We start from the raw sequence: 13,075 nt of genomic DNA, 5'->3' as shown, positions 1-13,075 counted from the left end.
CCTCTACATGGGTATTCTAAAATCAACACATATTATTATTATTATTATTATTATTAGTAGTAGTAGTAGTAGTAGTAGTAGTAGTAGTAGTAGTATTAATATTATTAATAATAATAATAAAATAATTTTAATTTGTACCACACTTTTCATTCATAGTTAAACTCAAAGTGCTACAGTATTAATAACATAGAACACACAACATAAACACAAATACTAAGAAGGGTTAAGATGAAAAAGCCTCCCTGAATAGAAAGGTTTTTAAGTCTAGGGTCTGTGCTGCCCTCAGATGGTTAGGAAGGCTGTTCCACAAGTGTGGTGCAGCAGAGCAGAAGGTTGATCATCTGATCTCATCTTTCTCCAACACATGTAGAAAAAGAACTGCATTAACAGACAGACACATAATCTATTTGTTAAAGCTGTATGTTTATGTAAATTTACAGTTGTAAAAATCCACCTTAAAAAGTAAAATACAGCTTATTTGCAGCAATAAGGTAACAGTTATGACTTTCCATAATATTTAAAAGAGAATGAAAGGACAAGTTGTGAATCAAATTTGATGGAGAGAAGCTCATGAAAAGCCTCCAATGAAAAGCCCTTTTGGATATGACTGATAATGGTCTAACTCGACCTGCAGGCAGGACCCAGTGTGATTCAGAAGCAGAGCATCACAGAGCAGAGTTTAATCAGGTGGTTTGTGCATGCCATGCCTATCTATCAGTGGTGCCAATAACATTCAGTTAAAATACAAATGGTAAGTGGACTGTGCTTGTATAGCGCCTTTCTGGTCCTCCAACCACTCAAAGCTCTTTTACACTACGAATCACATTCTTCCATTCACACACATTCATACGCTGAATGAGTGCAGGAGCTACCATGCAAGGTCCCAACCTGCCCATCAGAGGAAATCTAATCATTCACACACCGATGGCACAGCCATCAGGAGAAATTTGGGGTTAAGTATCTTGCCCAAGGACACATCGACATGCGGACTGGAGGAGCCGAGAATTGAAACGCCAATCCGATTAGTGGACGACCCGCTCTACCTCCTGATCCACAGCTGTCCCCTACAGTATTGTATACTGTATGTCATATATGACAAATAAATGTAGTGTCATGTCATGTGATCTGATATATGATAATCATATAATGGATGTCATATACTGAATGATGTCATCATATGACAAATGTGTGTTTTCAAGGCAGATGGCACAAACTGAAAAACGCATAAGCCCAGCCTAGAGACAAGGCTGTATCAAGAAAATACACAAAAGGATGATACTGTTCAATATTTTATTCCTCAATTTAGATTGACAGACATTAAATAATTTCATTAGTGACATAACTGAACCATTTTTGAGTGTTGTTTGCAAGGTTACAACAGAATACAAGCAAACACACCAAAGCAAAACTCTCCAAGGTGTGATTCAGAAAGGTGTTAAGACATAGTATTACATGTTTTAACCTAAAGTACTTTTTTTTTTTTTTTTCCTTACACATCCTCAATAAATCACAACTCAGACTAGGAACGCACTTATGTAAATAAGTCCATCACAGGTACTAAAAGCGGGCAGCAGCGATGGCTGCTAAATAAAGTGGCATCCTGTGCAGCAAAGCATGTGGTCACTGATGTGAAAGTGGACACAAAGTGCCCTGTCACATAGGATTCAGACCATAATCACAAGCTGGCGTTTCTAGCAGTTCCTCTTGGTGTGGATGAGAAGGTCTCTTTGCAGGTTGACTTCTAGACTCCCAACAGTTTTGCTGCCAGGTGGGTCGGTGACCAGAGTTAGTTTGTTAAACACTCCTCGACCAAAATAGTCGGCCACAACTGAGAAACCATCATTAGAGCTCCGTAACTGAAAATCATAGAAAAGAAACAAGAACTTGCATTTGGTCATTGAATTTGACAACAAGCACACTGCAATACAGTCAACAGCTAAAATATAATTAATGTCTAAACTAATTTCCCCCTGCGGATGAATGTGTTTGCTAAAAATACAGCCCAAAACTGATGATAGAAAATCATGATGAATGAAATGGGGAGAATGATTGAACACGTCTGTGGTTCATGGTTCACATCAAAGCTCAAGTATTGTTACCTGTCTGTTGAAGTGGTCATGCAGATCACGTTTCTGGTCCTGCGCACGCAACATGTCCATGACTTTGCGGTTCTCTGGAGTGCAAGTTGGGCACTCAGCCTCACTCTCAGCGTAGCTTTCGAAGCAGTGTTGGTGGAAGGAGTGGCTGCACAGGAAATGAACAGATGGCAGCTCCAGGGGGCTGTTGCACATGTTACATTTGGTCTTCTGGAATATCTTGGCACTGTGTGGAAATATTGGGGTTAAGATTTACAGGTGTATTAGGCAATCCATGACATTTGTGGATGACATCAGCACAAGTTGTTTGGCAGCCCTCACCTGCCACCACTAGCACCCCCTTGAGCTACAGTGGCTGTAACTGACAACAGTACAGTCACTACAGTGAGGATAACAGAAGTGCTCAGTAGGAAACTGGTAGAAATGGTGTTGTTTATCACAGACTTGAATAGATGATAAATATTCCTGGAAATCCCATTCCTCGTGTGACCCACCTCGTTTTAAGCTCTTGGATCTCGGACCGGAGGTGAGCCGTTTCTTCGCGGTACTGGCGGATTTTGCGTTCATCATCCTCGATCTGCTGGCTCTCCCTCTGCAACTTGTTGATGAGGTAGTCCTTGATGACGGAGAGAGTGGCTGTCGAGTTGTGTGCCAGTGTCTGCACCACTACAGCGCACAGAAATCTTGCATTTAATGTTGTGCAAACACCTTCTTTTCACTAATTCGACTGTACAAAGATCGATTAGTTGCCAATCGTTCAATTAATCTCCAACTATTCTGATGATCAATTAATCGGTCGAGTCATTTTTAAGAGCAAAAATTCTTAATTCTCTGATTCCATCTTTTGTCCTCTATGACAGTAAACCGAATTATCTTTGGGTTGTGGACTGTTGGATAAGACAGAACAAGACATCTGAGAACGTCATCTTTTGCTTTGGGAAACAGTGATCAACATTTTTCACAATTTTCTGACGTTTTATGGACCAAACACCTGATCGATTAATTGAGAAAATAATTAACAATAATCGATAATGAAATCGTTAGTTGCAGCCCTAATGCAAAGAGTCTTCAAAAGGAAGGAACATCTTAACCTGAACTGAATCTAATATGGCATTTTGATCACAATACAAACGAGTGTGCATGAAATATGAAATCTAATTTCCATCAGCTCACCAAGTAATGGAGGCATCAGGTTGTTTTGGTCAATGTGATGTAGGACCTCACTGATGTAGGCCTTGCAGTCTTCTTCTTTTCTGGCAAAGTATCCCAGCGCCTGCTCCCAAAGGCAACCCTCTTGGTCCCCATAGCGCTTGCAGGCTTCTACCACTTTTCCGTATTCCTCATTCTGCATGTGGTAGTGCATAATCTGCTGGTACCTGCACATGAATGCAAATTAGGTCCAATTTGTCATCAATAATGTTATACATATGTTGGATCAAGTCTCCTAGCTTAACAGGTAGGGAAACACCTAACAAACACGTGTTCTATATAAATAAATATGAGATTATGCTGTAAACTGGCTTGTGTTGTTACTGGCACACCTTTAGGCACATGGAAGCAGTGACTATCACATTAATGGGCTTCAGTTCATACATATTCAGTTGTTGGTTTGTCTCCCTTACTTACAGTTTGCCCTTCTCATAAAGGTAGAGAACACCTTCTTTGAAATTGTGCATCTGGCAGAGGACCAGGGCCTTATCAAACACAGTGTTGTCACTCCTCAACAGTGACACAGCTTCCCCCTGCAGGATCTTTTTTCTCTGCCAAACATATAAATTAGAAAAAATGAGACCATTAACAACTGAATTACGTTTAAAAGTTTAAATGATTTCTCTCATCTGTAAAACAACATTTCTGAAACTTTTCGCTTCTCACGACTAGTTTGTGTGTGTTGCACTGACCTCAGGGTCCTGTTCGTGTGCCCAGTCTTGCAGTCGGAGCTCCAGCAGTGTGTCGTAAACACCCTGTGGAGAACGGGGGTCCACCTCGATCATGTGCTCCAAGAAGGCTTTCAGCTCCCGAGGGTTGTTGGCAAAAATTGGGATGAATTCCTCAGAGTTGGCCTGAAAACAAAATAATTATTGACAGTCTTTAAAGAAAACTGTTTCAGATATATGTCTTATATAGAGTATATAATCACTCTAGGATGGTCATTTCAGGACCACAGGGCCATTACAGCATCATGTGAAAATGACAGAGAACAACATTACTGCACACAGACCTTATTGACCCGACTCCTCTCCTGGCTGTCTTTTTCAGCAGAGTCTCCACTGGGTTGGTAGTTGGTGCATAAGCCCTTCAGCAGCAGTGTGGTACCTTCAGGAACGTGGTGCATCAGGGTCTTGCCGTAACGTTTCATGTTGCTCTCAGCTTGTTCGAAAGGCAGACGTCCAATGTAACGCAGCCCTTCCTGGTAGTTCTGAGTTTTAGAGGGAAACAGCAAGATAAGTGAGTTACTGTGCATATCACATGCTGTTGTAGGTGCTGGCGGTGAAGTGTAGCGGGGCTGACATAAACCAAAGTATTGGAGAATTTTAAATCTTGACCTGATTATGGTGCTAGATGAAAAGCTAAGGGATCACCAAAGAGATTACAGTTCATTCTGAAGGGGACATGAATGTGAGAACCAAATGTCATGGCAACCAAAACTGTCAACCTCATGGTGGCACTAGAGGAAAAGTCAGAGGATCAACAAAGTCAGTAGGATTCATCTTCTGGGCATCATGAATGCCCCCCCCCCCAATAATCAGATTGCTGAATATATGAATATTGAACCTAAAATTAATTGCGCAGGCAATTGTCGCAAACTGCGCACTGTGGTGCACCACTGTATGGCATCTTCTCTTCAATCCTTCTCTCAAATTTTTTGTAAAAAACAATCTGTCAATATATTTATTCTCATCAAGCTTTCATTAAACATCTCTCCGCTCGCAATAGATCTGTGCCTGAATGATGTCTCCTGGAAAGTCCTAACAGGGCAGGACACCTCCACCGAGAAAAGAGTGATTTCCTAAGTTCATAAAGTTGATAAATGCTTTTACTCCTAGTTCTAAAAGTAGGACCAAAAATGCGTCACTGAGAATTTCTGGCCAGCTAGGAGTGATTTCCTACTCTGAGAAACTTGAGAAATACGGCCCCTAAAGTTATAACGAGCACCTTTTTTCTATGATTTCTAAATGGATTCATGGCTGATGGGCATCAGACACCCTGTCGACACTGTAAAGAGTGAACACTGTTGAGTGTAGCAGTGTCTGTGTGATTTGATTTGACTGAGAATAAGTGGCGTGCTGGCAAACTGTGACAGGAAGAAACATATTACTACAAAAATTTGGATGGTGTTGTATCTGATCAAAGCGCATTTTCTCTTCATACCGAAGTAATGTATTCATAATGATTCCTTTTTTAGGGTAATGGGAAAAAAAGCACACTGAGGAACACGCAAGAGCTTCAGCATCACTGGATCAGACATAGTAAAGATTTACTTCTCACCAAAAGAAGGTGACCATAGGTAATTTCAGCTTGTCACAGTGTGGACAAAAGCATCCAAGCACAGACAGGTGAATTCTTAGGAGAGCTCCAGCAGATGATCTACATATATTTCCCCAACATAGGTTTGTACATCTGCTTGCATGATTTTTACCTTGAGGTCTTCCAGTTGGATCTTCAGGTACCACTCATGGTGCATGTGCTTCTCAGCCAGGAAGACAGCATGGCTGTGGTAGCTTGCCTGCCGAAGAACCTTGATGGCAATCTCAACATCAAAGTGGACCTCACTTTCACTGCTCTGTTGAAAATACAGAACATAATCCGGTCTTATAATAGTGTATGGCAGCCATTAGTGATCTGTTCATTAAGAACGCAGGCTTTAAATTAGGTCCAGCAGTTCTCTGATGGAACCACTTGGTATTTTGTACAACTGTCATCATAACAGAGATTTTACAGTATGAGTCAATTCACTTTTTTAGGTGTATTTACCACCAAAACCTACATCCTCAGTGCTCATTTTCACCAGTCACCTTAATGAACTCTTCCAGCTTGGAGCTGTCCTTCAGCTTGGTGTAACAGTTCAGCAGCAGTGTGGTGTGGTCTGCGTTGGCCAGCGACTGCCTGTGCAGGGCTTGCAGATACGCTGTCAGGTTGTGGATCCTCTGAGCGTCCAGAAACTTCCTGATGACGTAAGATGGCTCCAGTTTCCCAATGGTGCTGTGGGACAATAATGTTACATTTTCAGACTGGTTCATTGATAGGAGACTGGTCAGCAGTCCAGTCTCTGGAATTAATAATAATTGCTGGGCAATTAGAAAGCACTAGGTTTAAGTGTTACATTGAAAACCAACACAGAATCAACACAGCCCCTTTCCTCTGGCATACTTTAAACACTTCTACATGGTGTGATAGTAAATAAAATGCTCAAAGATGAGTCACACACTGCACATATCTCAACCCTGGCAAATGTCTAGTGATGCAATTACCGAATGTACTGTTGGATGGCACCGTCATGGTCTCCCTTAAGGTAGAGGTGATCACCGTACTGTCTGAAGATCTCTGACAGTCCGTCACTGTCCAGGTGCTGGCTCTTAGCCAGGTTTATGGCCATCACAAACAGGTTCTTCTTAAACAGCATCTTAAAAGACAAACAAGGAGGCGACACCTCTGTTACCTGACCCACAAGAGTAATAACAGCCACCAAGCTGATTTAGAAGGGCTCCAACTCTTCATTACGGTTAATCGTCAAGTTATGCATCATCAAAATTCTTATGAGTTTCATGAAATCAAACCCTGTTTTTGAGTCTACAACACAAGAAAACAGTCATTTTCTGCATTTTTTCATCAGCCACTCAGTCTTCATTTTTACAAGGGAGTAATGGAGCAGTCAGGAGTTATTATAGATGAAGAGCTGCAGGTGACAGGCTGCTCACCTCTGACTCCTCAGCAAGGTTACCAACTCTTAACTGTGCCCTGCTGTTGTGAGGAAAACTACTCACATGTGCAGCATGAATTCAGATGTGGAATGATGGAAAAAGACTGATTATTGACTGACTTCTTTATCAAAAGAAACAGATACACCACACACTAGTTGCTCTTTTGTTTTATTTCTGATAAAATACTGCTGAAAAAGTGTGTGCTGTTCCCAAAATTCTGGGACCTGTAGTATTACACTGCACTTGCTGATACCACCAGTAACCACAGGTAACCACAAGTCAATCTGGATTGATAATAATTCTAAATGACGGGTTCTCAATTCTTCAAGTCTGTCTTCAAACAAGTCAGTTGCCCAAATAAAATAGATGAATGAATTGAAACAGGTCATTCCTATTGTTCACGCTGACCATTAGAAAATTCCTTCATAATGCACTTAAGGCCGTATCATGCTTTCCGTGTCCGTGTGGCCACGTTGGTCCTAGTGACGTAAATGTCATCAACCACCCATGTCCGCAAGGGTCCACATGGACCACTCTATGGACATTCACATGCAGCCCAAAATTTGTGCCCGTGTGTACTGTACACATAGTAAGTGCGCCAACTGTGCATGTGCTCATCTACTTTATACATGTACTGTATTCCTATTCTCATTAAGCTGTCGCTTTTCTAATTTCCATTTTTTCATGTTGTTATGCAACATACAGGAACTCCTCACTGCATTCAGACTGAAAACAGCCCTGTGTCAAACAATACAATGAGCTGTGTTGGTGTGCGCATGTTGTTTAAAGTGCCAGTGAGACAATGAAATACGATCCAGCAAATCCAGTTTGAATAACAGATTATTGCGTTTAAAGGCTGATCAGAAAAACCTGCACAGTGGTTTGCAATACTCATAGAGTGGATTTTACAACTCTGGAAGGTTATCACGCTGGAATCTGCACACATGTGAAGCGCGTCTGTGTCTGTGGACCCCCAATTGAAGTATGTATGGAACAGTGTGCGCGGGGACTTGCATACGGACCGCAGACACAGTTCCATACATACTACAACGTGGAATGTATGAATTGGCCTTTACAATGTAAGTGATAGGAGAAAGTACTGCTTCTGTGCAAAAATATATGTAAAAGTTTATCTGAAGCTTATATGAAGCTTCAGCGTCCAAGATGAGTCAAGTCAAGTAGATATCTTTCAACGTTACAGTCTTTTTAGTGACAAAGTCCCTCTTTTTGTTACTATACTTCACCACAGCTCAACAGGGAAACACTGTCTGAGGAAACACAAAGAGGGAATTTGATGCTAAAAAGACTGTAAATGTGTCAGATACCCACTTGATATGACTAAGTCAGACTGCTGAAGACTCATATAAGCTTCACATCAACTTTTAAATGACTGTGTGGACACACTGTGGATTTTGTCCTCCATCATTTGCATTGAAAGCACATTTAAGGGGATCTTTTAATAACCAGTATGAACAGGAGGAATGATTACACTCTTTCACTGTTCATACGGTCACCTGACTGTTGTTTGAAGACAGACTTAAACAATTGTGAACCTGTCCTTTAAGATACAAAGGTGGAACACTCTGGACTCACCTCCAGTTTGGTCTGCGTGTCTTTCTCCTGAAGAACAAACATTTTCCCATCTCTGGTCAGGATGTAGAAGGAGCCCCACTCTGCCACCACATCAATGACATCATCAAAAGAGGCACTGTAGGCGATGAACTTGTTGTCCAGGTCATAGATGGTCAGAAGCTGTTTGTCTGACGGAGAGCTCTCCCTGCTACCAAACGCTGTCCTGAGCAGAAAATGAACACTGTCAACATACATCTGTCACAGCCATCATGTCATCCCTACAATGATCGCTGCACCTTCATCTAATTTATTCAGCGTAGTCCTTACTTGTTGGGTGACTTTGCATCATTAATCAGTAAGAACAGATAACCGCGATGCCAGTGGGCCAAAAGCTTTGTTCCATCAAAGGCGAAGCAGGGCCCTCGTTCATCAGGCTGGTACAGGTACACACATTCATCTCCAGCCACAATGAACTGGGAATCTTGGGAGGGATCTGCGAGGGAGGAGCAGCGCAGTGCACAGCCGTGTGTATCCAGCTCTACTTTGGGATACTCCTTGATGGACAGGGTGTAGCACTGAGCAAGGAGAGAACCATGGCAATGGATGCAAGGTCAGAAAACTGCAGCCACTAGAATGGAGTAATAAAAACCTCAGAACTTCAGTCGTAGTGCTGTAGTGAGCAATACCACCATTACACTCTCTTTAAAAATTGCTGAATAAACTGACATGTTGGATAAGCTGAATGTAAGGCTGCTGAATAGTTGAAAGATCTCATCTTCTCCATGCACCACATGTGTTTTGGGAGCTTCCAGACTTACATGGACTTTCTCCAGAGTGGCAACAAACAGATGTGTGACCTTTGCCACTTGGCGGAAGGCGAGGCCTGTGACAGGGATGGTCCCCTCGTGCAGAGTCAAAGTTTTACTGTGACGATCTCTGGTGATGTCACCTTTGGTCAAAACCACACTGCCATCTGTGAAGCCTGTCAAGATACACAGCATCCATTATAACCTGGAAAGAGAAAGCTTTATAATATGCAAACAGTGATCACTGGAGCAAGAAGGCAGAAAGCAGATCTTTCCTTGTGTCTTACCAATGGCCATGAAGTTGAGGTTCTCATGTACACTGAGGCAAGACACTTCAGTCGGTTTGTTGCCAGGAATTGCTGGAAAAATCCTAGTGCAGAGAGGATTTCCACTGTCTCTCTTGTCCAAGTTCCAGACCTTTACCTGTATAACAAAGACAGATTCAGTTTAGTGGGGGTGACACAATTGCTCTGTGTTTAAGGTTTCTCTGGAAGACTGTGCACTTACTAGAGGGTTTATTCCATGTTCATCCTGCCCCACTGATACAAGGATGCTGTGCTGCTTCAGCTGGTAGAGGTGTGTTACCCGCAACTTGTAGGCCTGAAAAGATGTCAACTGCAGGGAGCGTGTCAAAAGCCAGATCTTGCCATCCATATGTAACATTATGGGAGTTAAGGACAGTTATATACAGTGGGAGTAAGAGATGCTGTAAACTGGACATTTATGCCATGTGCGGTAATTCAAGAGTGGTCATTCCATTAGTAGTTTAGTAGAACATGTCCCAATTTTAAATAGGTTTGTCTGTAGATAAATTGGAACTTACAGTGAATATAAATCTCCATGCTAAGTATTAATTGAAAAATTCAAAAACAGTTATGATATGACAAAAGCATGCAAACAAGTCAGTGCTACGTCACTCTCAACTGTTTGTTTTGGATGGGGTGCTGAAACAAACTCTAATCACATATTTGCTAGTTTAATGATGGCTTACTTGTCAAGCACACCGCCCACAACATTACTTAAACCCGCTGTTTGGTTTTTTTAATAATCCACAGGAAGTCTCAGCATAAAGACGATCCAAAGGGCAGCATATTATTTCAATAAAAAGTCACCTGATGCTCCGCTGCCTGCGAAGCATCACGTTTTCTAGATTAGCGTTATTAAGGAGGAGAGGGGCTGTAGGGTTATTAATGGTAGTCATTAAACTAACTGGTGTTCAGTTTATTGAATGTGGCCCCAAATGGTTGCTACTAACGACTCGAGAAGTCTAACGTTAGGCCATTTCTCTCATTTCTTGCACCAGCAAGTCACAGTAAAGTGGCAGATCTCTGAACAGTCTTTCCAATCCCAAAGAACAGAGCAGAGCCTGGATCTGGCTGCCCATTTACTGTTGAGATGAAATCTATTCATTTCAAAGACAGGCCACAAAAAAACGTATTTTCAACCGGTTTACCGTTTGTTTTCACTTTTGCTGAGTCGGGGCTAGCATCAGCTGTCAATAGCCGAGCTAGCTCATCCATGCTGTTAAAGGATATCTCCAAGAACAATATGACCCCGCCCGGAGTCACAAGCCGATATCCCGCTTGGAAGAGCAAAGTTTTTCCCATTATCCACAGGATCCTTCACCGTGTCTTTATCAAAGAAGACAAATTTCCTCCACTGTAGGAACGCTGCCATTGTATTAGCGCTAGCAAGTAGCTAGGTCGGTGTCATGTGACATTAAAGTCACGTGAGCAAACCGGAAGCTTATTACATTACATTATATTGTATAGTTATACCATCACATTTAATTTAAGTTATTTTGACAGACTTATTATTTCTTTTTAACTGTTTGGTGACCTCTTATTAGTTTTCATTCTGATTCTGCCTATGAATGTCAGATCAGAGCCAGATGTAATAATGTACATATACTATGGAGATAGATTTGTTTCATAATGATCAGATGTAGTGGTATGAGCTGAGAGTTTGGGTTATTTCAACAGCTTATTCAATATATATTTATGTATTGTGTGTCAGTAATATAAATTATGAAAATATAACTTACTGTTTATGTTACATAAGACTGTCTATTGTGGGAGCTTGTCATATGATTTGAGGGCTCAACCTAAAACTAGGAAATAATTGGAGATGCACCAATAACGATACTGATATCAGTCTGATACTGACTCAAATAGCTGTTTCAGGTATCGTGTGTATTTATTTGTTACATTTTGTTTGATGAAGCTAGGAAAGCAATGCTTATGTTAAGCCTGATGTTAACTTACACATGAGAGAATGATGCCAGTCTCTTCCACACAGTGAGGCATACAGCTTATTAATTAAACACTGGTATCAGATTGATACTCGGTATCAGCCAATACCCAAAGCCTGGGTATTGGTATTGGCACTGAAAAAGTCTGATTGGTGCATCTCTAGCAATAATAACCCATGTAGAGTATAACTGCAGGTGCATACAACTGTTCAATGATAGGAGCACTGTTTAACAAATCAACAACAAAATCTTTTCACACAAATGCACAGATGTAATAGATGTTATTTTAATAGGTGTTCAAGAAGTAATAGTTGCGTCAGCAGAAAGTGTAAAAGGAATAATAGTTGCATCAGCAAACAGTGTTATGACATAGGAGTTGTGGGAGGGATGGGGCGGGGAGGGTGGGGTGGCTGAGGGATCCCTCACTAAGCAGGGGTTCCAGTAAGGCAAGGCTGCATTTTAACAACTGGGCTGTAATAATCAAAAACATATCTGTCATGATGATCATCATTAACATAAATTAGATTAAGCACATGTTGTACAAACTATCAGAGGAAAGAGACTTAAAAGATCTGGCATAACCTCTTCTTCACAAAAAAACCCAAAAGGAAGCCATGATCTACATTCCAGTAAAGGGTAGATATTCTTATACATGTTCATGTATAAATGGATGCATATTCAGTTGTATATTCAGTTTTTTATTTGACTAAACCTATAAAAAGGAACGGTAATAAATAAGTTGAAACTCAAGCATTCAATTGTTCTATCTGATTGCAGGAGCGTCCCTGTTTTATAAACTGTCCTGAACAGACTTTCACTTTTACTGCAAAGGAAAAAGAAATAGCAGGGTTAGCTATTGTCCCACCACTCAGAATGCAAGAATCTCTCAGCTATCAGTCTAATGGATGCTCATATGGTACAGCAAGTCCTTTGGACTTAAAACCTCCACATATATTTCCATTGAGTTCGCAGCTCAGCAGCTATCTTGTTATGAGAACTGTTGGTTGTTAACGAACTATGCACCTAAGGAACAGTATACCATCATAGCATACATACAGTACAATCAAGACTGAATTAGAAAAATACAGGTACAAAATGATTACATTCAAGAAGACAGTACTAGCACAAAAGGGTATTATAGTCATTTAGGTAACTAATATAGGAATTTCAACTTTATAGAAGCATTTTCTAGATAGAAAAAGTGAGGGGATGGGGAAATGACGGTATTATGGCTGTTTTATAGATGTGTGGATTTGTTATTGACTGGATTCTCGCATATATAATAGTTAAAATGCATAATTTCCATAGAGTGGGTAAAAATTATATATTTTCTTCAAAGACCATGATAATTTTGGTTTGGGTCATAAGGTGCAAATACTGTATATTAAAAGAGGCATTGAGTGGTGCCCTTTTGTTGCACATCATTCC

At 40.9% G+C, this 13,075-nt stretch overlaps 1 protein-coding gene across 1 annotated transcript; it reads right to left on the bottom strand.

Annotated features, from left to right (window-relative positions):
* Window positions 1–1,276: 1,276 nt before the first annotated feature.
* vps11 (VPS11 core subunit of CORVET and HOPS complexes) lies at window positions 1,277–11,122 on the bottom strand. Its single transcript, XM_044371262.1, has 16 exons — window positions 10,932–11,122; window positions 9,904–10,052; window positions 9,684–9,819; window positions 9,409–9,572; window positions 8,918–9,165; window positions 8,612–8,813; window positions 6,569–6,720; window positions 6,113–6,299; window positions 5,737–5,880; window positions 4,318–4,515; window positions 3,998–4,159; window positions 3,723–3,856; window positions 3,270–3,472; window positions 2,591–2,762; window positions 2,100–2,322; window positions 1,277–1,856 (listed from the first exon to the last, which is right to left on the bottom strand). The coding sequence occupies exons 1-16, from the start codon at window positions 11,071–11,073 to the stop codon at window positions 1,692–1,694; spliced, it is 2,781 nt and encodes a 926-aa protein (XP_044227197.1). The 5' UTR covers window positions 11,074–11,122; the 3' UTR covers window positions 1,277–1,691.
* Window positions 11,123–13,075: the final 1,953 nt, after the last annotated feature.

This window comes from Thunnus albacares, chromosome 13, assembly GCF_914725855.1.
Source record: "Thunnus albacares chromosome 13, fThuAlb1.1, whole genome shotgun sequence".
In the NCBI taxonomy this organism is placed as follows: domain Eukaryota; kingdom Metazoa; phylum Chordata; class Actinopteri; order Scombriformes; family Scombridae; genus Thunnus; species Thunnus albacares.
The sequence above is the reverse complement of the archived record's forward strand: the minus strand, read 5'-3'. Positions and strand labels throughout refer to the sequence as shown.